The sequence below is a fragment of the Chrysemys picta genome, chromosome 2 (assembly GCF_011386835.1).
Source record: "Chrysemys picta bellii isolate R12L10 chromosome 2, ASM1138683v2, whole genome shotgun sequence".
Lineage (NCBI taxonomy): Eukaryota > Metazoa > Chordata > Testudines > Emydidae > Chrysemys > Chrysemys picta.
The window spans coordinates 222,343,090-222,369,336 of record NC_088792.1 but is presented as its reverse complement, the minus strand read 5'-3'; the positions used below and the strand labels follow the sequence as shown (position 1 = coordinate 222,369,336).

Sequence of the window (26,247 nt, the reverse complement as noted above, 5' to 3'; positions counted from 1 at the left end):
GGCTGCCATCACACCATCGATGTTGTTGCAGGCTACAAGATCACCTTCCAGGAAGAAGAATTTGCAAAATCAAACACTGACAAATAAGAGAGCACGACACTGGATGATTTCTAGAGCTGATATAGGGCAATTTGTTCAGCAGAGTGATGTAAGCTTCGTTATGATTGCATCATCCATGACTTCTAGGAATAACATGATGCAATTCATATCATGTATGACGCAATACCAGCTTCAGATTGCATCATTCATTGTTTTGCCTAAAAAGCAAGTACTGTCCAAACCCAGTCATAGATTTATTCATAGATCCAGTCAAAGATGTATTTTAGTCATTTCTGGTTTAAATTGAGATCCCTTCCCTTTATAACTCACTTATCCTCCGCTATTCCCAAGTCAAGGATCGTATATACTGACCCAATAGCATATCTTGAAAACTAGAGCCAATCAACAATTTTAAGCATCATTTTCATTCTCAGTGACCCAGAATTAGTAAAGTTTGACTACATTTATTTCCAAAGCATTTCGGCTGTAGAGCAGTGAGTTGATTCTTCTGAGCAAATGTTGGCTGCCTTGATTTTTCTTTATGAAAGGAAAATAGATTACTTTCAACTGGCTTTTCAGGAGCATATGAATGCACAAAGTATATTGCCACACATATCCAAGGCTTTAAAGATGAAAGAGTTATTATTTTTCCCTTGAGATTTGTCATTTTGACTCTACAATCAAAATTAAAGGATAGATTTATCATTTTGAAAAAAGCTATTTCAGCCTTATGACAATAGCTGTGAATTGACTTATTTCCTTTCTTTTTTTTTTCAACACTACAGAGCATTAACAAAGTATGGCAATAATCTGTTTCTTGAAGCAAAATTTTTCCAGTTTTTCTGCATGGTTTTTACTATATTTCTCTTATCCCAGCCACCTTTAACTCAGCATATGGGGAAATATCTCTCACCCCCAGGAATCAGCAGTGATCACCCATTTGGTTAGATCTCACTGATAATTGGGTAGCTTTAGCTCATAAAGAACACTAAGGTAATAGCCTCTATAGAAACTTAATAAAATGCTCACCAAAGCTTTATATAGTATCTTGCTGCTGAATCACTATGCCAACCAGAAATTACCTTTGTTAAATATGCGAGCAAGTTTCCATAACCAAGGACCCAACTTTAACATTTCCATGATAATCAAGGAGTGAAAGCAAATTAATGTAACAATGAAAAGTGATCTTGGTGAAATTTGTTCCCCTCGGTTCTGGTACACATCATCCGAGACTGCTATAACATGAAATATATGGCAGAATGCAGGTAAAACACAGAGCAACAAACATGCAATTCTCCCTCATGGAGTTCAGTCACAAATTTAATTAACACATTATTTTTTTTAATGAGCATTATCAGCACGGAAGCATGTCCTCTGGAATGGTGGCTGAACATGAAGGGACATACAAATGTTTAGCACATCTGGCACATAAATACCTTGCAACGCTGGCTGCAAAAGTTCCATGAAAACATCTGTTCTCACTTCCAGGTGACATTGTAAATAAGAAGCCAGCAGCATTATCTCCCATAAATGTAAACACATTCGTTTGTCTTAGCGATTGGCTGAACAAGAAGTAGAACTGAGTGGACTTGTAGGCTCTAAAGTTTCACATTGTTTTGTTTTTGAGTGCAGTTATGTAACAAAAAAAAATCTATATTCGTAAATTGCACTTTCTCAATAAAGAGATTGCACTACATTACTTGTATGAGGTGAATTGAAAAATACTGTTTATTTTGTTTATCATTTTCACAGTGCAAATATTTGTAGTCAAAAATAACAATATAAAGTAAGGCCGGCACACTTTGTATTTTGTGTTGTAATAGAAATCAATATATTTGAAAATGTAAAAAAATATCCAAAAATATTTAATGAATTTCAATTGGTATTAGTATTCAATTATTGTTTAAAGGTGTGATTAAAACTGCAATTAATCATGATTAATTTCTTAATTATGATTTATTTTTGGAGTTAATTGTGAGTTAACTGCAATTCATTGACAGCCCTATTCTTAACCTTTGAGACAATTTGAAAACAGCCCAAATTAACCAGGTTATTCACCCAAACTATTAACACTGGCAATTTTATTCAGATTCCATTTTTAATATTAGATCACCCACAAACCCTGTTATATTTATTAATTGTTACCCTTTCCAGAAGGAAAAACTTAGATTCTCCTGAGTCCTTGTGTAGCCCACACACCACCTGGTGTGGTGCTCTGTCCCCGCTAGTGGCACTGAGACCACTTAGAGATTAATGAGCCTGCTACAGCATTAGCTAATAGCCATGTGACTCATGCACTAAGCTTTAGAGATCCCAGATTTAATTCTGCCTGCTGATGACCAGGGTCTATTGGTGTTACACTGGCAGGGCTATTTTAACTTTTCTTTTCTGATAAGCTAACAGTTAGGACTTCTGATGTACTTTCCTTAGAGACAGAATATATTTTGTCTTTTAGTGTCTGAAATTGACTTGACCAAGTATCTTTCATTTTCCCTAATGCTCTGCCTGGTGTCCTAAATGACTGAAAATTGGCAGGAGAAAAGGGTAGCTGCCTTCAGAATGATATCATAATTGTGTCACCAGAGGAAAGAGATGCTTTAAAAGCAGTTCTCTTCTAGATTTATAATGAAGATGCTCTGAGAAGTTTTAGCAAACTTTACTCCCTCCCTCCAAAAATGCCTGCTAAAAATTAGTGATCTCAAAGTTTTTAAAAGTTTATTAATACTGGTCATGAGCTGCCCAGCCGAAGTATTACTTATGGAATTATGCTTAATTGGGTCAGGTACTAGGTTTGGCATAGGAAAGAAAACTTCTCCTGATTATTCCTTCGGTGGAGCTGGTACAGTTCCTATTAACATTATTGGGAGTTGCACATGCAACTGACAGAATAACCAGGTCCTTGAGTGGTAGCAAATCCTGCAGTCCTTTCTATTTAGTCAGGCAAAAATCACATTGACTTTGTTATTATTATTGTTATTTATTACAGCAGCACCCAGAGGCCCTAACTGAGAGTGGGATTCCAGTATACTTAACACTATGCAAACACATAGTGAGAGACAGGCCCTGTCACCAAGAGTGAACAGTAAATAGACAGGTGAAAACACTTGCCCAAGATTATGTAGCTCACCAATGGCACAACCAGGAAGAGAAGCCAGGTCTCCTAACTACTGACCAGCAACGTTAGTGACTAGAGCTACTAACAACACCAATTATTTTTCATGGGAAATAATTTTAGTTTTGTTGACATTTCCCATCATTTTAAAATGTTTTTTTTCCTCACTGAAATACTCAAACAAACAAAAATAGTGGGGGGGGGGGAGCTAAAAAATTTGGTTTTCAATTTAAAACATTGGGGGTTTCAAAATCCATTTTTGGTTTTAAAATAGTTTTCCGGTAAAAAATTAACAAAAATATAATGGGGATGAGTTTCTGGTTTATCTTTGGAAAACAGCATTTTTCTGTGTCAATTTTTGTTTTTACCAAACCCCCGTCTCTTTCTGAAATCTTGACCAGCTCTCTTGTGACCCATGGGAATTTTGCCTTAGTAAGAAATGAATAAGGACACTGCAGTATTGAAAGGGAGGGACCAATAGAAAGAGCCAGAGAGAATATGAATATTTGCCTTTTTTTTTAAATTGGAAGGATAGATTCATTCTTTGATCCTAAAAATGATATAGAAAAAGCAATCAAATTAATATTTATGTCCTGTTATGATTACTGGACCTAAAAATTTACCCCACCTGTAAGCTCAAATGTAAAAAGTATGTGCACGTTCATAAAATGTCACAATAACCTACAATTTTTGCCTGCTTGGAAATTAACCATGGAAAATAGGTCAAGTTATTTTCAATAAATGAATATTATGAGCAAGTGCTAGAAAACCAGACAGAGAGACTGAATCAGTCTGAATAAAAATACCACATTAATCTAATTCAAGGACTGTTAAAATCATGCTTGCTAAAAACAGAAGATGTGGAACCACATGTTAATGAACCAAAATATGTGTGTCAAATATTAGGACTAATTAGTGGAAAAAATAATGAGCGGTTGGACTCTTGTATCTATCACTCCCTTTTGGGGTCCTGAAAGAAGGAGATCTTGGAGGGGAAATACAAAAATAACTATGGAGGCTACTGGAGTGAGCTTCAGCATCATGGTTGCCACCTTCACCGTTTCCTGGGACCCCAGACCTTCATCATCCTGATCTTGAGAGATGTCCTTACCAGACCAGGTCAGAGAGACAGAGACCCCGATGACACTGCCAGCCCTACCAGCTCCAGCTGAAACCCAAACACCACCTGGGATGAAACAGGATTGAACGTTAACAACAGCTGCAACCCATCCTAACTTCTCATAAACTCAAAAGTGCAGTTATTGCCATCTTTGAGACCATCTAAGACACTGTCAAACAAGGGCATGGACCACACACAGGTGACAACATTTGTACAGAGGAAATGACTATGTTCATTTTCATAATGTTCTGCTTATACGGAGTAGGCAGTTGATGTATGCTCTGATTCACCAAAGCAATTGCACAGCTTTCGTTTCATAAAGGGCTGCCTTTTGTATGTATTCTGTGCTTGTGCAGCATCCAACACAGTGAGGTCCTGCTCCATGACTAGGGCTTCTAAGCACTACAGTCATACAAATAATTTCAGTGGCTTCCTGGGGACTTAACCAGGTGTTCAAAGCTATGTGCTTACATGCTGAGTCAGGGACTTCATCACTAACTTTGTGCTCAGCCTTCCATGAGCTATGGACCTCCCCCCACAGTCACACATCCCTGTTTATAGGAATCTCCAAATTGTTCTGCTGAGCACCTGGAACTTAGTTCTGCCCCCATGTTTGGATTCATACCGAGAAAATAAATGCCATTTATACCTTCTTTGTATGTTTTTATATAATTTAAAGTTATTGAGATATTATGATTATATATATATTGTTGTTTCCATAAGGGAGGATAAAGGCAAAATCATATTAATTTCAGTGTATCCTTCAAAGATGTGTGGAACTCTGTTGTTCTCAGGTTTTTTTCAAAGTAGCTGTTATGCGAAAATTGTAATTTTTCCTAAGGATAAATGTGATATTAGGCAATCAGTGCCATCTGGTGGACATATTTAGCAAACTGAAAAAAAGATTATTATACTTGTATAGTAAACTATAATGTTGAAAGATTACAATTCAGACCTGGAATGTAAAAAATGGATATGTTTTTTCAAATCCTAGATGAAAATAAATTCTTTCTCTCAGGGGCTAGTTAACAACTACAGCTGTGGCACCATTCTAAATTATACCAAATGACATTATTTTCATGTGTAGCAATTTTATTTAAGATCTGAATTAGGGCTGTCAAGTGATTAAAAATATTTGCACTGTTAATAATAGAATACCATTTAAATATTTAGGATGTTTTTCTACATTTGCAAATATATTGATTTCAATTACAAAACAGAATACAAAGAGTACAGTGCTCACATTTTGTTTAGTTTTTATTAAAAATATTTGCACTGTAAAAAAGAAAAGAAATAGTATTTTTCCATTAACTTAATACAGGTACTGTAGTGCAATCTCTTTATCATGAAAGTTGAACTTACAAATGTAGAATTATGTACAAAAAATAACTGCATTCAAAAATAAAACCATATAAAACTTTAGAGCCTACATGTTCACTCAGTCACTCAGTCCTATTTCTTGTTCAGCCAATCGCTCAAACAAGTTTGTTTACATTTGCGGGAGATAATGCTGCCCACTTCTTGTTTACAATGTCACCTGAAAGTGAGAATAGGCATTCGAATGGCACTGGGGTAGCTGGCATCACAAGATATTTACGTGCCAGATGCGCTAAAGATTCATATGTCACTTCATGCTTCAACCACCATACTAGAGGACATGTGTCCATGCTGATGATGGGTTCCACTCGTTAATGATCCAAAGCAATGTGGACCGATGCATGTTCATTTTCATCATCTCAGTCAGATGCCATGAGCAGAAGGTTGATTTTCTTTTTTGGTGGTTCAGGTTCTGTAGTTTCCACATCGGAGTGTTGCTCTTTTAAGACTTCTGACAGCATGCTCCACACTTTGTCCCTTTCAGATTTTGGAAGACCCTTCAGATTCTTAAATCTTGGGTCGAGTGCTGTATCTATCTTTACAAATCTCACATTGGTACCTTCTTTGTGTTTTGTCAAATCTGCAGTGTTCTTAAAATGAACAATATATGGTGGGTCATCATCTGACACTGCCATAACTCAGTCACAAATTTAATTAACACATTATTTTTTTAACTAGCGTCATCAGCATAGAAGCATGTTTTCTGGAATGGTGGCCAAAGCATGAAGAGGCATATGAATGTTTAGCATATCTGGCACATAAACACCTTGCAATGCCAGATACAAAAGTGCCATGCAAATGCCTGTTCTCACTTTCAGGTGACATTGTACATAAAAAAATAAGGCTCTAAAATTTTACATTGTTTTGTTTTTGAGTGCAGTTATGTAACAAAAACACATTTGTAAGTTTCTCTTTTATGATAAAGAAATTGCACGACAGTACTTTTATGAGGTAAATTGAAAAATACTGTTTTGTTTATCATTTTTACAGTGCAAAAATTTGTAATAAAAATAATATAAAGTGAGCACTGTACACTCTGCATTCTGTGTTGTAACTGAAATCAATATATTTGAAAATGTAGAAAAACATTCAAAATATTTTATACATTTCAATTGGCATTCTATTATTGTTTAACAGTACGATTAAAACTGCAATTAATCACAATTAATGTTTTTAATAGCTATTAATTTTTTGAGTTAATCGCATGAGTTAACTGCGATTAATTGACAACCCTAATTTGGATATTAAATTGAAGTAAATGTAAGATGTATCAATGTTCAAGACAAACATTAGAAGATTTCTTACTTTAATAATATAACATCAGCCCACTCTGTTCCCACAGAAAGGAGAGAGGTAGCTACATATGTTTAAGCTAGTCGCTTTAACTTTTCTGATTGTCTGGTCTGCCTCTGCAGCAGCCATTAAGGCTCAGGATGAGTCCAAGGGGACGTGTGCAAACCCTGTGAGTTTCAGCTCATAAGAAGTTTACAAAATGAACTATGTAGGTTTGATTCACAAAGATTGGAAACTGTCCAGCCCTGTACATTCACTTAGAGTACGTCTTCACTACCCGCCGGATCGGCGCATAGTAATAGATCTATCAGGGATCGACTTATCGAGTCTCGTCTAGACACGATAAATTGATCCCCGAATGCACTCCCCGTCGACTCTGGAACTCCACCAGGGTGAGAGGCGGAAGCGGAGTCAATGGGGGAGCCGCAGCCGTCAATCCCGCGCTGTGAGGACACGAGGTAAGTCGATCTAAGATACATCGACTTCAGCTACACTATTCTCATAGCTGAAGTTGCGTATCTTAGCTCGATTTCCCCCCCCCCCAGTGTAGACCAGCCCTTAGAGTGAGAATGCAATTAATTTGAACGTGCAAGGGGAAAATGTTAACTTCATATTCAGTCCCTCCTGTCTTCCACAGACCCCAGTAGCCCTCCAGTTTAACAAAGATGTCTTCAAGGTCGCACTCATCGGCCTATCCACTCTTCATCCTGGGGCCAGATGAGCCATTCTCCTGTCTTTGCGGGCACAAGGTGACATCTCCAAATGTTCTAATGCAGGATCTTCAGGGGGTCACTGCCCCTAATTTGTAAAGTGTGCTGCAGTGGGAAAAGAGTCTTCAAACACTCTGGGATTTCAGTGGGAGCTGCTAAGTGCTGTGTACATCTGAAAATCATGCCACACACTTAAGTACCTAAGTGTGGATTTAGGAACCTAACATTAGTCTCCCTAGTTTGTTTTAAAAATAGCCTTTGATCCTACTTTCATAGAAGAGTTAAGGGTTTTTTAAGATCACCCCACCCTCTGAAACACCTTGGAAGAAAATTATTCTGTCCTAAACTCTGAATATCCTTGTTCTGAGAGGTTTGTATCAGACTCCCAATGTTACTGTGATATACTTTACACTGTTAACAGAAAATCAATTTTTGTTAATTAAGCTGATTAGTAAAATCTGAAAAATAAGATTTTTTGTGGAAAAGAGAACTTGGAGTGGCATGACCGATAGTATTAACAAAAGTTTTGTATCCAGTATTTTCTCTGAAAAAGTTGTCTCCTACCTCCCTCTGGTGGTATACATTTTTCAGAACTAGAATGGACATTTGTGGATTGTTAAATTGGCTTTATTGTATAAAAGTTTGTTTGAGTTAAGACCTTTTCATTTTTCTTCAGTCTTTCTTAAAATTGATATACAAGAGGAAATAATCAAAAAGGAACATGTACAATTTAGGCAAAAATTTAATTTTTTCCATATTAGATAGAATGAAATTTTGGTTTCATTCATTTGAATGACAATTGTCTAATTCGGTATTATCTTCCATTGTGATCATGTCTTTGTGACACTGACAGACTAAGTTAAGGCCAGAGCCATAGGCCAATTCACTTATGTGTGAATATCAAAAGAGTTAAATGTAGTAGTAGACATATTCAGGCCAATTCACTTGTGTGTTAATAAGAGATCAAAGGACATGTTAATTGTATTGTTTTTGCCTATCTCTATCCTGTTGTTTACTATTACATTACATTTACATTATGCATGCCTGGTAATTAAATTACCCTAGCTCAAAGTGTGTGTTAATGTAAATGTGTATTCAGGTGTTAGAACTTCATGAAAACTAATAGAAATTTATTTGTATGATTTTCACTTATTTATTCCTATTATAATGTAATGGCAGACATTTATACTATGTGTATCCCTGTGACTAAATACTCAAATGAAGAAGAGTGCTTAATTCAAAGCAATTGGCCATTGTGTGAGTAAAAACGCTTATCAGACTGTTGTCTGAAGAAGAAGCTATACATACTGATTCAAAGGAAGATCGTTTATCTATGAACAGTCTTGGACTCTTACAGAGAAGTGTACCAGATGCAAAGCACAGAGTTACTGTGCGTAGCCCTGAAAAGACTTTTGGGAAACTGGAAGATTATACATCTCTGCTATCATTTTGGACTTACAAACTTTGACTCAGATGTTGTTATATTTTATCTACTTTAACCTCTCAATAACTCTCATTCTCTTCTCTTAGCTAATAAACCCGTAGTTAGTTTACTATAGAATTGACTGTCAGCATTGTCTTTGGTGTAAGATCTGGAGTATCAATTGATCTGGGGTAAGTGACTGGTCTCTCAGGACTGGAAGAAAGCTGATGTGGTGTGATTTTTTGGGAGCATGGGGGATGTTGGTGTTAAATAACCTTTTATCACAAAGTTCAGTTTGTCTGGGTGCCAAGAAGAGGCTAACGGGACTGTCTGTGACTCCATAGTAAGATTGGTATAGTGATCCAAAAGTTCACATTTTGTTAATGGCTTGGTGAAATCTAATTATAGAATATATCACCAGTTTGGGGTGTCTGCCCTTTTCTGACAGTCTGCCCTAAGCTTGGCACTTGCAGTTGTGAGCCACTCCAGACAGCTTGACAGCCTTGTTTTGGGAAATAAGTAATAGAAGTTTTTCACAAAACACAACTGGATTATGATAATCTAGTAAAATAGAGAGAAACTAGATGACCTAAGGAGTCAGGATATTACTGTCTCAAATTTTTATGGGCCAGTTTTGTGAGATCTTTCCTCACATTGGTGAACAGCTAAACAATGAGTGGTTGAATTTATGTCAGTGAGTGCTTACCAATGTGAGTAATTATTACTTCAATGAAAATTTCCTTATGCTGCACATGAAATTGAATGAATAGAGAGTTTGCCAGCTGGATGTACAATGAATATGTATGTTCTAATACTACAACATTACAATTAAAGAATTTGACATTCAGATTTCATCTACAAACTTCAACTCTTGAAATGTATGTTCTGCTTTGTGTTCTATCTTAGGTCTGGTCTATACTACCCGCCTGAATCGGCGGGTAGAAATCGACCTCTTGGGGATCGATTTATCGCGTCCCATCGGGACGCGACAATCGATCCCCGAATCGGCGCTCTAACTCCACCAGCGGAGGTGGTAGTAAGCGCCGACGACAAAAAGCAGCAGAAGTCGATTTTGCCGCCGTCCTCACAACGGGGTAAGTCGGCTGCAATACGTCGAATTCAGCTACGCTATTCACGTAGCTGAATTTGCGTATCTTAAATCGACTCCCCGCTGTAGTGTAGATGTACCCTTTACTGAGTTAAAATCAGGTCCTGAATCTTCTTTCTTCTTCAGGGAAACTAATCTAAACAGACCTGTCACTTCTAAGATAGGGGATATTTTTCTGCTGAATTATTTATGTAATAAGAGTTTATGTCTCATAAGATTGCTCACTGTGGAACTGGCATCCTTCTGTTTATACTCTGCAACGAGGCTTTGAGAAATCCATAACCCCCGATGAGAGAAACTCCATCTGGTTAGGAGTTTGAATTAAATTCCATATGCAAACTTCAAGTTACAAGAATAATGTGAGGTCCATTTGATGAAAGATAAATCGGACAAAAATATATGCCATCCTTCTTGTTCGGAAATGTATCTAGAAAAATCAAATGTTTTCAGGAAGATTTAAGATAAACTATTAATCTCTCCAACCAAGGAGAATGACCCAGTAAAATTAAGCACCAGCAGGGTATGGATAAAATTTGTTCTCAAAAAGATTGATCTGCAAAAATTTGAGAGTTCATTCATTAAAAGGAGTAGCAATAAAAATGCTCTATCCAGGAAAGGAAGTAGATTTGGTTGTGGGACCGTTCAGATGGTCAGGATGTTGGAGAATAAATTGGAAGCCTGCAGAGTAGATCTGGGCAAAATATTGCTCATGAAATTAAAAAGATATCAAATTTGCCCAAATGATCCTGGCAACAGGCACTTATCAAGGAGTCATCTGGATACACTATGGGGATTAGAAGCTTGTCTGCTGCCACCACGTGTACAGAATAGTTTCTGAGGCATCCGAAGAAGTGGGCTGTAGTCCATGAAAGCTTATGCTCTAATAAATTTGTTAGTCTCTAAGGTGCCACAAGTACTCCTGTTCTTCTTTTTGCGGATACAGACTAACACGGATGCTACTCTGAAAACTGTCAAGACCATTAATCATTATAATTTCATCAGTCACTCCACCCCCCATCAGAGGCAGCACCAATTGCAACTCATGAGAGAGTTTCATGACATTACACAGCTCTAATATGACCCAGATGGTAATGATGTCACTCATATCAACAAGGTAACCCTCTTAGACAGACAGGAACTCTTCCTGTTTTCATATCAAAATATAGGGCATCTGACATGTCAAATGCCTAATCACAGGCACAGAGGCTCATTAACAGGAGAATGTCACAAGTAATTCATTTTCAGCAGATCTGGCCAGGCAGGGGAGTTGGAATGCTGCCTGGTGGCTAATGAGTGGCTGTTGACTGGCACTCTGCTGTGGACAGAATTGCATTCTATATGTTGCAGGTGACTGGACTTAAATACCTGATTCATGACTCATGTTGCAAATACTCCCTCAGAAGGAACTCCTAATGCTGCACACCAGGCCACAATGCTGTATTTCTCCTCTGCAGGGGAAGTAGCCTTGTTTTTCATTTGACAAGCTCTAATCCATCTTGATCAAATAGCTGGAAGTACAGGTGCAATTAAAATGCTATTTCAGGACCAAATGTGATTGGTTACATTTGCTATTTAAAAAAAGTGTCTAAGGTGCATGTGCCCATATAAATAATCAGTGAACATGATAGTAATGCTTGTTCAGAAGTTTGCATGGTTCTCATTGCATCCCACGCAAAAGACTGCACCCATGTTTTTGTGTCCACTTTATTGGATTGTTTATAAATTTTAAATCTTTACTTTTTCATAAGAGAAAGTATGCCTGACCCCTGCAATGTTGGGATGGTGCTGCAGCAAAAAAGGTTGGCTTTATTGATCTGTATGTATATTAATATTGGAAAACCCTGAAGTAATTAACTTACAGCAGCCATAATGGCTCAGGCTGTGATCTTGTCAGATCTCCCACAAGCTATCCAAGGTTGGGTCCCCTTAGTTCTGCACTGAGTTAAGTAAAAGGGCTAGATCACCCCTTCTTATGGAAAAAACCCACAGGAAAGGGTCTCAGGAGAGAATGTCTACATGGAATTCCTCCCTTGTTGCTCCATTGGGAGGTCAGGGTTTGCTCTTTATGAAATAGACCACAAGTCCACCTCTAGTGATCCACATGCATTCCACAATAACCCATGCTGAAGCTCTCTCTAGATACTCTTTAGGAGTGCAGCTCCATTTGGTCCTCTCTTGGAATGTAGCTGTCCCTGAGAAAACAAAAAGGCTCTGTAGAAAAGAGACCACATCCTATTTTCTGCTTAAGCTTCATGAGACTATCATGAGGACAATGTTTTGTTTCTCTTGCCTTGTTCCAGTCCACCTTTTCCTTCTCTTTAACTGCCCAGTCTCTGCCCGCTCTCCCATCTGGTTCCCAGACCCATGGAGTACCCACTGTGGGGTCTGGAGGTGAGTGGAGGAGAATGCTACAGACCTGCCTCCAAAACACTCCTTCCATATAGAAGAGAAGAGAGCCAGGTCTGAGGGGTTCTCTCTCTGCATATGAGTTTAGGCCTGACTCGAGGCTTCAGGATTTTGCTCTAAATTCATGTTTTGGTGTATAGCCTGTGAGTAGTTGCCATGACGGGTTTGAAACAAAGATTCTGGTGCATTGAGGAAAATCTATTTCATTCCAAGGCATGCAAGAGAGGTTGCACGATACGTGTACAAGAGACCTCCCTGTTGTGGTGAGATTTATTCTAGTGGTCAATGTGTAGTGTCCACAGTATCAGAATGGGAGAAATCTGCCACATCTATATCTGCCATATAGTAGCAAAAATGTATTAAATTTATTACACAACATAATCAAATGGAATTTCCCTCCAGTATTATATGTTTGAAAAATGCTGCTTGGAGGAGGTCAAGCAAGAATCCATTATTTGAATACTAAAACCCAGTACCTACTAATCTTTTTATTCCTTTCTTCCAAGTCATACTTCTGAACTACTTAGTGAAGCGCAAATAAGAAAGATGGAGAAAAAACTGTTTTTATTCCTAATGTTTTGCATACATCATGTAGAACTAGGCAGCTCACGTTTCCTCCTAAATGCAGCCAGAAGGTGAATTGGGACGGGGTTGAGGCACACTATAGTGACACTGTGACACTGCCTGGCAAGCTCAACAGACCATTGCCACATACTTCTGTTGTGAGAAACCTTGGTGGGTTTTGATCCCCTGTAGCTAATGTAATAACCAAAAGCAACTGGGGAGAAGACCAGCAAGGTTAACACCTTTGGCCATGGTTTTGTGCTAAGGAGAATTTTAATGCCATCATTGATCATTGTTTTCGTTTCATGTTAACTGCTCTGTTTCAGGTTAGTTTAAGGGAGTTATGATAATTCAAATTGTTATGATAATTCAAAAACAGTTCTGTAAGGCTTTGGGAGGGACTTAATACAATCCTTACAATTCTGCCTGACACAGCATCTCAGAGCTCTTATTAGATGCTATGCATGATTGCGCCTCTGGCATGATTACTCCTGTGGTTGCCAGTGTAACTGTTTGGTGGAGTGGGAGAGTCAGTAAAGCTCTCAGTGCCAGGTATCTTCACTGATACTTTTTGTTTCCTTTGTCTGTATTCTCACTTAATTATAAACAAAGCCATAATGATGTTTCGGTTAGCTTGGCTCTGGTTTTCATGGGAGTGCTTTGGCCAGCAACAGTTATTTGACAACATACATCACTGCCATGATCGTTTTAAAAAACATTACCAAAATCATGGCTGAAGCATTGGGGGAGAAGCGGTTGTGGGAGGGATGGTATTGTTAGCATTTCCATGGCACCAGACTTTCACAGAAATCACACTGTCATGTGGTGTGTGAATCCTGCTACCTCATCCCAAACCTCTGGGAAGTATCACATTGATCATACTCAGAAAAGCAGGTGCACACACAAGTGAAGTGAACAGTAAGTTTTGTTTACATACATACGGGAAACATAGAGCTAGAACAGTTTGCAACAAGAACAAATGAATAAAAAAAAGAAGGCCAAATTCCCTCAGAAGCGGGCAAACATCACTTTCTGTGGATACAACTCCTTGCTCTGCCCCTCCCCCTCAACCTGAGAAGGAGGGAACTCCCACAGAATATTTTGTGGGGCAACAAACAAGGACATCTGCTATGTGGGGTTTGGGGACTTAGCACAGTAGAGTATTTTGTGGCGGTAGTCCAGCCTGCTCCTCCCTGCTGGGACTAGGGGGATTCACTGCTTCAACAGCATGCAGCTTTAGGAGGAGAAGGGGGGCGGGGGGGGAAGCTGCCTGTTCCAGGAATGGAGCAGCAGCAATCGTGATGGTCAGGCCTCAAAAGCATTCTGCCATTAATTGGACTAGGGACTGCATGATCCCATTCCCTGTACGCAGGCTCCCATTGTCGTGCTGTCTCTGCATTTGCAGGAATGCCTCATCCTGCCTAAGAGCTTGACCCCTCCCCTTGCCTTAAAGTCCAACTGCTCCTGACTCCTTCTGTCTATGGCAACAAGCAGGTCTTCCAGAGTCCTTCGGTATCTTCCTCTGCTATCTCTGCAGTGCCTCTCCTGGTGGAATGGGTTCTCCCTCAGCATCAGAGTGTCCTGCCAAGTCAAACACAAAAGTAACATATTTCATTTTTCTTTGGAAGGCACCTAAATCCCCCTACATATACTGATACTTTTTTAAATCCAAGGAATACAGCTGTTACAGCCTCCTTCCTTCAGACTACTTTTGCAGCCCACAAGGAAAGAGCTGAGGTGAAAAAGGGTAAGATACCTGCATTAATTTTATTAAAATGTTGTAATGTTAATATGCACAGATGAACTGCTTGGGGGTGGAGTTGGGTTCCTTCAGGGGTAAGGCCAAGTCACCTTTCTGTTCTTTAAAGGCTGTTCATCACGTGGAGAACATAGCAGTTGTGAAGGTACAGGGATGGAAAAGAGAAGTGGTTTTCCAGTACCACAGAGGATATCTGGCTACCTGGGGCAGAGACAGATTTCTGATGATGGTGACCCCTCTACTTATAGTTGAATGGAGGGGTTTGGCAAGCTGTGAAGGTTGATCAAGCACATTTGCCCTGCTGATAAACTTGAAGATCAAGCTTGAATTTCTTCTACACCAAAAATTTGCTATTTTATGCTTACAGGACTGGGTGGCAATTCAAGAGGAAGTTGACTGTATTCTATGTTAACAGATGGAGTTTCTGTGGAAGAGGAACAGAGACCTGTAGACAAAATATACCCACCTGCTAGCCCTCGGTCCATTGCCAGAAAGTCTGGCCGCATGTCCAGAAAACAGTATTGAAAGGCACAGAATAACAAAGTCACTATGGAAGCATAGTTTTTTTACTTTTAACACCACAACTTCTCCATTGCTGAGGGACATGGCATTGTGTTTATTCATTGGCTGGGGTGGATCCTTCACCCATCCCCACTTCTCATGGCTTCTGCAGAGTGGCTTGGCACAGGGAGAGTCCACACACCAGGGACTGGGAATGGTAATAAGTATTTCCAATGGTCACAGGGAGAATAGGCTGCTCTGACTTTCCTCAGACAAACAATTGATTCTCTTTCACTTCCTAGACGCGCAGCCAAGCTACCAACCCCTCTCCCTTCCTCCCTATCACTACTTGGAATGCTGGCTGGCAAACATGCCAACACACAGGGGCACAGAGACTGCTTGTTAATACTGTTATAACTTATGCTACTACTTTACAGTGGATCATGAGATTTCAATAAAATCTAATTTACAGCCCTGGCCTGCTCATGGACCAGGATGAAGGGTCAGGATGAAGCAGGGGCAGGGGTGGGGGTGTCAGGCATGTATTCTTGGAACAAGAGGGGCTATTTCCGTGGTGTGTGGGGATGTAAGGTAACTTACCCACCTTGGATTCTAGTTCCTGCCACAGGTAGGGGTCCTCCTCAGAGGGGGCTTCCTCAAGGGGGTCTGCTCGGTAGAGGTGAAGAATCACATGCTCCTCTTTCTCTGGGTCTCCTGGGGCTTCCTCTTCACCCTGCCCCTCATCAGCATCCTGTCATATGATGAGGCCAGTAGGGTTGAGGACTAGGTCATGAGTGACTGCGGGCTCTGTACTCACAGTGCTGGAGAATACCTGGTACAGTTCATTTTAGCGGGAGCGTGTGCTATGTCCCCTTGCAGAGCAACTCTTTGAGTCCTTCACCCTCCAGTACAGGAGCTTGAAGTACTGCGATGGAGTCTGGTGAACGCCTGCATCCTTCAGCTTCTGGGAAATCTCCCGGTTCAGTGAATGCTCTGGCTAACTCAGGCGAAGTCATGGAGAAAGGGGCACTCTGACTAAATATTGATCTGCACCTGCGTGTGCTCCAGAGATCAAATGGCTCCTCTTGGGTCACCTATGACCTTTTCTTAGCTCACCACACCATGATCTTGTGTACTGATCAAGAGATTTTAGCAGAAAACTGTTCTGAAGTGCACAGTGCAGGTTGCTACTACTCCTGGTAAGGTGGGGTCAGGACCTTTATATGTTTATATAAGGGTCAGGTGGCAAAGGGTTGAATGCATTGTAGGAATGGCCCTGGGGGACTATTGACAACACTACATGCCCCTTGCTCCCATCCACTCTGCATTTTAAAACAGGTATGGGACCATGCCACATCAGAGGTGTGTACATACTAAGCTCTCTCAGGTATGCTAGCTTTCTTGCACTAGACTGTCCTTCAGGAATGGTCTTCATGGCTTCATCTGTAGACAGGACAGGGGTTATGGCACAAGAACACACATGTAACTATGTACACTCGCAAATGTAGGCATAGCCATTGGGCAAAAGTTTTAAAAATGTGTAAATGACTTATGGGCCTAAGTTCCATTTTAATAGTGATTTAGGCACTTAGGAGTCTAAGTCTCATTGAAATTCAACAAGACTTAGGCTCCTTAGTGCCTAAGCCACTTTTGAAAATGGGCTTTAAGCTTCTAAGCTACTTAGGTGCTTCTGAAAAGTTTAAGTGTTGGACCTGATTTTCATTAATGGTGAATACCCACAGCTTGAGTTCAATGGGAGCTGCAAGTGGTCACTGAAACCCAGGCCCATAATCTCTCAGATTCTGAGAATTAGGGAAAATAATGCTTCTCTGCTGCACAGGGTTGATGTGAGGAAAATACATTATAAATGTATCTGAGGCATTAATTGTTTGGAGGGGGCATTCATGTACCCCCAGAAACAGATAGAAATGTTATTCCTGGTAACCTGAACATTTCATCTTGAATATCAAATCCATATGTTGTGTACTTTTGGGCCAGTGTTCAGAACATGACATGGGGGTTGCTACTGCACATAAAGGTAGCAAAGAAGGTATTAATGGATTGTATTTGCCACAAGTAATAGTGTTTTTCTGAATTTATGTTTACATTCCAGCACAATGACAGACAAGCCAAATGATCTTTCTGCAATTGCTGAACATGCATAAGAGGCAATGTGAAATAATGTTTATCTGGTGACAGATGCCAGGGTGTAACCCATTGTGTCCGTCCCGTCCCCCTCCCGGCCAGTGAGAAATGTGTTCAGAGGAAGGGAAAGGGGGAAACACAAGTCTCCCACACACAAGGGAAGGAAATGCCTCAAAATGGTTTCTTTAGTTAGTCCTCAAACAGAAGCCCCTAAATAGAAATAGTCACAGGGTTTTTCCTTCTGATCCAGATCACACTGCCCCAGAAATTGGTTAAGATGCAGGCATCCACAACTGGATAACAATGGGGTTGAATACATATTTTAACCTATTGTTAGTATAAACTGGACGGCTGACTAGGGCATTTGCTCTATAGGACCAAGTCAAACTTCACAGAAGCACTGCGCAGCTGTTTGTATCCAAGTCACATTGCCAGGGTTAATAGAAGTCCCAACAGGGGATGAGACAAGTATCACTGCACATCAGTTTAAACAAAATCCGCAGGCAGCTAGCATCATGGACAACACTCACATTCACGTCTTAAACTCGCCTGCTGTTTTCATGACTTTATTAACCAGAAAGGATGTTCCTCTTGTGTTATTTAAGCCACACTTGATGATCATTAAGTAAAACATGACTTTTGTTTGAATTATGTTGTTTACTTACAAAGCTGTCTTTTTCTTCACTTTTCCTGGAACATAAATTGCAGCATGCCATTAAATGGATTTGACACTAATTTGCTGAGGCACTGAAGTCTATTTGTAACATTTCCTAAAGATAAGTGTAATCACAATTTACAAGTTTAGTTGAGATGACATGTTCTTGGTACTAAATTTACATGCCATTCCACTTAGTCTTGCTTCCTGAAACAAAATGTAACTGATAACAGAAAGTTCCCATGTATATAGGATAGAGATTGGTACTCCATACCTCCTGGGGTGGCTGATAGATGGCCAATGAAATCAATCATGAATCCCCCATTGGCTTGAATGAAGCAGAATCAGGCTCTAAGAGATGTCTCCCCCCCACCCAAAGACGAATTCCTTCAGTGTCTATCTGAGCTGTGCTAGAATGGCTGTTCAAATGGACTTTGAATGTCTCAGCAATCACTGAGAAAGTCGTAAGGGGGAAATGCTTTTAAAATAGACCTAGTAAAATATGAATTTTCTCTGAAAGATGTTGTTTACTTACAAAGCTGTTTTATCAAAATGTCTGGTGGGACTCTGTTGATTTTCACAAACTTTTCTATGGGGGAAAAAAAGCCTAAATTAATTGTTTTCACTTTCTCATTTCATCTGGACTTTTAAAATATTATTTTGATTATATTTATATCATAAATTGTACGTTATACAGTATTAATTATGATCGAGTATACATAATGTGCTGACATTATCTATACAAAAATTACCCTATCAAAACAAAACATTTCATTTTGATGATGTCAATTTGCTGCTATCAAAATGAAACATGTTAATGTGTCTGAATCAAAATTTCTCAGAATTTCTGTTTTGTGAGAAATGTGAAATTTGTTCTGATGCAGAATGAAAACAAATTTCAAAATGTCAGAATTTCCCATGGAATGTAAATTTGGTTTTCCGACCAGCTCTTAATGGAAATTCATAATTCAGAAGCTCAGCACATGGCTGACTGCCTCACTTTCCATTAAAAAATGGATTGTAGTATCAAAGGATGACATTTCATACTTAGCTATACCCATGCAACCACAGTGAAGTCAATTTTTGCTAGCAAGGTTTGATGGAGTGTACAAACTCCACCCTGGGCGGGCAACAAGGGGATAAGGAACTCCTCTGGGCTGAGCCAGCCCTGTCTCCACCACACCTGTAGGAAACGCACCAACTGGAGGAGGAGTTAAAAGGCAGGGGAGCAGCTTATTTGGTGGCAGCCCAGGGAAGAGAGCAGACCTGCAACCTGCTCCTCCAGCAGAGGAGAGCTGAGGGAAGGTAAAATCTCTCCCTAAGACAACTGCCCATAAATCCTTCCCTGAGGGAAGGGAGGACGTGCTGCAGAGACTGCCTGAGGGGGAAACATTCCCCTCTCCCACCTCATACGAACTTCAGACTTTGGTAATTCCCTTTGCTTGGTTTGGACTGCCCCAGCAGGGGAAAGCCCTAGGACTGATCTGGCCATACCCCAGGAGGAGGCAGTTGCTGCCCAAGAGCAAAAAAGAGCTACCACACTACACGCAGCTGCCAGGAAGTGCCTGGTGGTGAGTGGACATCCCTCATGCAGCCTTAACTCAGATGTCGACTTTCAGACAATCATGGGAGTGGAGGGGAATGTTGATAGGGAGTGGTGGAGGGAGGGCAGCCTTAAGCATCCCCCGCTGTCAGATCATAGGACCCTCAAAGGGCCCTGGGTCAGAGCCTGGTGGAGGGGGAGGGACTGGGCTCCCCTACCAATAACCCCTTCCCCCTGGCAGGTCACAGGTCTAACCCCTGACCACTAGGTAACACTACCTGACCAATCAACCCTCGAGCGAGGACTGTCACGCAGGATAAAGGGACGAGTTAAATCTTGAGCTTTGAAATGCCTATTGAGCTTAGCTTAAGGTATTAAATTTAGATTACTGAAAGGGTCAGTGGTTACACTGATGAGACCATTCTAATGGAAATGGTCATTTAGCTCTTACCCAGCCACTGCAGCAAGATGCTTATCCTAGAGATGCCTTTACAAACAGCAAAAAAAAAAAAAAAAAAAAAAAAACCTCTTTGTGATATACATGCTATTAGTGATCCCTGTGATTAAATGGAATTTCATACCTCTCTCGTCCATTGCCATGCAGGAACTATTCATAAGAATGGAATGATACAGTAGTATGTGTTTACTGTGTATAAGGAATTATTGACATAGTATTGAGCTAAAGTTATACTACACTAACAAATATTTTATTATCCAAGTGTTGACATTCACACATACTCCTTAAATTAAAGATCAAATGTGGCCAAAGTGGTGTAGTATCTCTAGATTTTTTTGCTTCTGCTGACTTGAGTTCAAATCATGCCCCAAAAAAGGAGGTAAAGTAAAGGCGCTGATGATCTGAAATTAGTTCTTAGTGGTTGTTTGTCCCATCACATAATTTGACGGCTCTTTATACTTTACTCTGGTAAAGTCCAAGAACTGAAGTAGCAGGAAAGCCACTACTCAGTGCTAAGACATGGCCAAGTTCTCAGGGAAAGACTACACAATGCTTGGTTATAGTTAGTATAGAAAATCCCAGACTTTCATGAGCACTGTAATTCTCAGAAAGAATAAAACACCACAAAGTGTGCAGATATTTTAATTCTGTTTTTTTCCCCAGATTCTAAGAGAGTCTTCTTGGGGTAAAACTATTTTTTTCTGTATTATTCCTCCTCTGCTAGTCCAGCACCAGCCCAGATAACCAAGCCAAACCATGGTATGGTAGAAGAGTGGCTTCAAAAGGGGCACTTCATCCCAATGATTGACTTAGCATATAAGCCCCATATTGTGTCCTGCTCACAGGGGGAAGATTGAAGGTCTCCATCAGTAGCAGATCCTCCAGACTTCAATTAGACCACCCAATTACCTGTTCCCACTCACTTTTTGGTGCTGCGTTGGAGGTGGCCCCTTTGCATTGCCATACAGAGGGCATTTGCGACCTGAGCTCTGCTCTGTGCAAGTCTTGCGCAGACCCCTGTATGGCCCCTGGAAACCAGACCTGCCTTATTGCACAGTGGTAATGCATCACTTCTGCTGTCAGAGGCACCCGTGGAGGCAGCAGCTGGATTTAGGCCTGAATATTTATTACACTGATTAAACTATATGGTGCTAATGTTATACATGTTTACATTTAAGAAGCTGGAGCAGCTTTAAAATATACAGTACCATGATTTTTAATAAGTGCATCATTTGAAAGCAGTGCACATATACAACAATCTCTTAATACATCAGTAGCAATGACACAAATGTAACCAGCTAATCATACCAGCTCTACACTTCCAAATAACAGGGAAATTTATATAAATGCTGCACTGTAACTTTAACTAAGCATTTGCTATTAGTATATCTTAGTCACTAAGCATATGGAAAAAAGTGTGACTAGGTCTTGTAAATACCAACTTCAGAAGATTTGACTCAATATGTTTTCAAACCTGTCAGCTTTTGAAGTGTAGCCATTTTTTTCATTAGGGCAATTAAAAAAAAATTGTATCTCCACTACTATTCACAACAAGAAAAACTATCATCTTCACCATTCCTCAGATAAAGAGTATTATTGATTGATGTTTGTCTAACGAGAATCTATATCGATTTATATACCCTAGTTTTAGAAACAAAAGATGATCTGGGTATTTACATTTGACTATTTTTTATTTTTACATAGTAAGTTTCAGCCACATAAAAATCAAGTAGACAAGACTGTCCTTGTGCAGTGCCTAGCACAACGGGGTCCTGGTTCATGGCTGGGGCTCCTAAATGCTACTGTAATATGAATTAATAATAGTAGACATGACCACAAAGTTTTGCAGTTTCAAAATCTTATATGCCTGGAAATATTTTTACAAACTATATTTCAAATCTGTCAATTTTCCTTGTGGGGGTAGGAGAGAAGTGAAGTGGGGGGAAAAATGCAACCTTCCCCTGAACTGTTTCAGCATGTGAACAAGGGTGAAACTGAAAAGAGCCAAATTCATCTTTTTATTCTCATTGTCCAAGTTAAGATAAATAGGATTTTTGAAGGCAAAATAATGAATAATATGTTAACTTTTTATTCTGAAAGTAGTGTTAAGCTAACATGTGACTGCTAAGGGGTGGAAGTAGGGTTTTTTGTTTGTTTTTGACAGAACCCCTTTTAAAAGTGTTATCTCTGAAGTGAGGATTTATACTGAAATAACATCTGATCCTTAAGTAGCTAGGGGGGGGGGGAAGTCTGAGCGTTTTTGAGAAGATGTAGAAACCTATCATAAATGTATGTATTGCACATAAACCTAACCATATATTCTGGTCCTAATAGGAACTGAGAACTTTATATTATAGAAGAGTTTGCTGGGCTGAAAATGCCAGTTTCTACAGAAGGTGGCTCCAAACACACATCCATATTTCTACACACTATGATTCCTCTTTTCTTCTTTCTTAAAGCCAATGCAAAGGCTCCTTGCTACGTGCAGAAAAAGCAGTGGGATTTCAGGAGACGTTAATAGGCATATTTAGGTCCCATCTAAAAGGAAATAAGCTTCGTTGTGTTACTAGTGCTTTCCCTTATTCTTTCTCGTTGGGAGATCTGTCTTTCAAAGGTTGTTAAAGATGTAGAATTATAGCCTAATCTACAGGATCTAAAACCAGATAGTGATTTCTTTTTCAAATGTGTTCGGAAAGGTCAGACTGACTTTTAGCCAGCAGGATAGTATTCCATGCAAAAAACATTTTAACAATCATTCATGTATAGGGAAGGAGATTTATACATGGTAGCCTCTGAGCATTTACACTGAGCACTGCATTATTTCTGCTGCTTCTGGACTGAAATATGAGATCTGATTCTGAGTAACAACGCGCCTCAGACCAGAGGGTGACGGGGGTATATCAGGTTGCTATGAAAGCATAGGCTCTTTTAATTATGGTGTATTTATTTAGAAGAGTAAGGGAGTGAAGCTGAGCTACAACTTAAGTACGGCAGATATAAAACTAGCAGGCTTAAGATTCATTAAGCAAGGCACTCAATAAAATATCTTTATTTGGCTTTACAGATCTCCAGTAATATAGATAGATGTCAAAGTACTTAGCTATTCTTCACTAACATCTTGTAAAATGTTGAATTTTGCTCCTGCTCCATAATATACAACCTCCAGGACTCTAGAGCACCCTACTGAAGGAAAAAGAATGAGCGTGATGGGTAAGACTAGGCCAAGGAACTAGTGTGGATTTAAAAAGCCCCATTCCTCCCCTATGAACACTGTGCCACTGGCTGCAAGACAAACCGAAAAGAAATGGATCCTGCCTGTGCTTTGATTTCACGAGTACATTGGATCTAAAGCTTGATCAAGGCTGGTTCGCAGACCGGCGTCCGAGTCTTGTCCCCTGGGATGCGCTTTTCCCCTTTGAAAATGACAAAGGAGCGCAGCCGCGCCTGGGGGCTCTAGGGGGACGCCCTGCATTCAACCAGCTTGCGAAAGCTCTTCCGGAAATTATCGTCCAAGAAGGCATACAAGAACGGGTTGAGGCAGCTGTTGGCGTAGCTGAGGCTGGTGATGAAATAGGAGATGCCGATGATCAGGGGGGTCTGCGGGAGGTCCGTGGTGAGGGCCACCACCGTGCTGAGGTGGTAGGGGGTCCAGCAGAAGAGGCACACGGCCAGGATGACCAGCACCATCAGCGTCACTTTCTTTTTGGCTTTGTCCAGGGCTTTGGCGTTGCTGTGGAGGCGCACGCGTCTCAGCTTGGCTAGCAGGGCGGCGTAGAGGACGCAGATGGTGGAGACGGGGATGGCGAAGCCCAGCAGGAGGGTGTAGAGGCGGCTGACTTTCCACCAGAAGCTTTCCGGGCTGGGGAAGACGAAGACGCACTGGGAGCGCCCCTGCTCCCGGTGGAGCTTGGCGAACACCGCGAAGGGCGAGATGACAATGGAGACCAAGGCCCAGACGGCCAGGCTGGCCAGCTTGGCGGCGCGGTAGGTGCGGTAGGACATCTTCCTGGACCGGAGCGTGGCCACCACCACCAGGTAGCGGTCGATGCTCATGACGGTGAGGAAGTAGATGCTGGAGAAGGTGTTGTACTGGTCGATGGAGATGATCAGCTTGCACATGAACTCGCCGAAGGGCCACTGCCGCAGCAGGTGGTCGGCGATGTTGATGGGCAGCACCAGGGTGAAGAGCTCGTCGGCCACGGCCAGGTTGAGGATGAAGAGGTTGGTGACCGTCTTCATCTTGGGAGCTCGCAGGATCACGTAGATGACGGCGGTGTTGCCCGTCAGCCCCAGGGCGCAGATGAGGGAGTAGATGATGGGCACGGTCAGGTAGAAGTCGGGGAGCAGCTGCGGGGCGGAGGCGTTGGGCCAGGGGGCCCCTCTGCCGGCGCAGAACGCACAGGACGCGTTGGGCTCGGAGTGAGAGGAGAAGTTAGCCATGGGCTGCGGTGGGAAAGAAAGACCAGCCGCGGCTCCCCCAAGGGAGTGAAGCGTGGGCTGAATCCAGCTAGCCCAGCTCGGCTCAAACACCAGGTCGAGGTATATGTCACCGGCACCAGACCGCTTCAGATTTCCGGGGTGAACCTAGAAGGCGCTGCCTCTTTGGCTTGGATTTAGACCTTTAATTCTGGCCCTGCACCGGAGAGGTCTCTCGTCATCCCACCTCTTTGCCCATCACTCCTCTTCTCCTCACCGGAGATCCTTGCAGGGACAATGGAAAACACACACTTAAGTTCGGGCTTCCTCACCAAGAGAAATGCCCATTGTCAGAAAACATGGAAATAGGCACCTCACAGCCCAAGCACCTTCCACGTGCTCCGTTTCGCCTCTTAGGGTGGGTTGCGTTGAAACTGAGCGCCACACAGACACATAAATAAAAAGATAGTTATGAAGCACATTTACAAAGAGACAACGCAGAGCAGCAGATCTCAGGGGCATGTCATCTAAAGGGGATCCTACCGGTTTCCTTTCTCTTTCTCACACACACCCCTTCTCTCCCCAAATCTGACTCACTCACACACGCCTGGAATTGTGGATCTGCTTCTGTCTTAAGCTTTGAAATTCATTCTTCTTCCTTACCTTAGCGCCTGGGATCTGCTTTCCTTCTGCGGGTCCTTCTGCAGTTAGTGCGGGCTGAAGGTTGCCCGGGTAGCTGGCAATCCCGAAAGCGCAGAGGTGCTGAAATGCTGGACAGCTCCTCGGCAACTGACTCGGTGAACAGCTCTCTACATACTTGAGTCCCGGACAGCTCCTTTTGGATCTCTAGCTCACCACTTCGCTGCCTGCAGACGGGAACAGAGCGCAGGTGCGATCTCAGCAAATAGGGACCACGGCTTTCTGTTAACAGGTTAAACTGAGCACAGGGGCAAGGACAGAAATATATTCATTTCCCATGACAGGTTCGCTGACGTCCTTGTTGCAAATAACTCCACTTCGGAGCACAAACAAAAAGAGCCCCTGTTATGCCTTTTGTATTTTGAGTAGGCAGCTCACGCCTTGGGTTTCAGAGTGGTAGCCAAGTGTTAGTTTGTATCAGCAAAAAGAACAAGGAGTACTTGTGGCACCTAAGAGACTAACATATTTATTTGAGCATAAGCTTTCATATTTATATATCTTCCTACTGTATTTTCCACTGCATGCATCTGATGAAGTGGGCTTTAGCCCATGAAAGCGTATGCTCAAATAAATTTGTTAGTCTCTAAGGTGTCACAAGTACTCCTCCTTCTTTTAGCTCACACCTTGTAATTGATGGGAAGCATGTCCAGGTGTTTGTTTTTAATCACCTGCAGCCAGCGTTCAAATACGGAAAGCCAGTTCGAAAATACAGGTAAGAAATCCAACTTTCTCCTCCTCTTCTCCAGCCTGGTTCCTTTCAAAGTACACCCTTTGAAAAGTAGCATGGTACTTTACATTCCAAAGGAAGTGGCTCAGCCACCGGACTCTGCCCAGTGAGTCATAGTGGCTGATAGGGAACCTGTAAGTATGCAGCAACGACTTTACAAGGAAGACTAGAGATGCCTCTGGCTTTGCCTTTC

General features: G+C 41.2%; 1 protein-coding gene across 2 annotated transcripts; it reads right to left on the bottom strand.

Moving 5' to 3' along the window:
• Positions 1-21,412: 21,412 nt before the first annotated feature.
• Positions 21,413-25,647, bottom strand: NPBWR1 (neuropeptides B and W receptor 1). Of its 2 annotated transcripts, none has more exons than XM_008170794.4 (2): positions 25,292-25,647; positions 21,413-25,062 (listed from the first exon to the last, which is right to left on the bottom strand). In XM_008170794.4, exon 2 carries the CDS (start codon positions 24,650-24,652, stop codon positions 23,666-23,668), a length of 987 nt encoding a protein of 328 aa, XP_008169016.1. In that variant the 5' UTR covers positions 24,653-25,062; positions 25,292-25,647; the 3' UTR covers positions 21,413-23,665. The 2 variants fall into 2 exon arrangements, with proteins under 2 accessions (XP_008169016.1, XP_005301266.1); XM_005301209.5 differs by having other exon boundaries at positions 21,413-24,913; positions 25,292-25,573.
• Between the last annotated feature and the right edge of the window lie 600 nt (positions 25,648-26,247).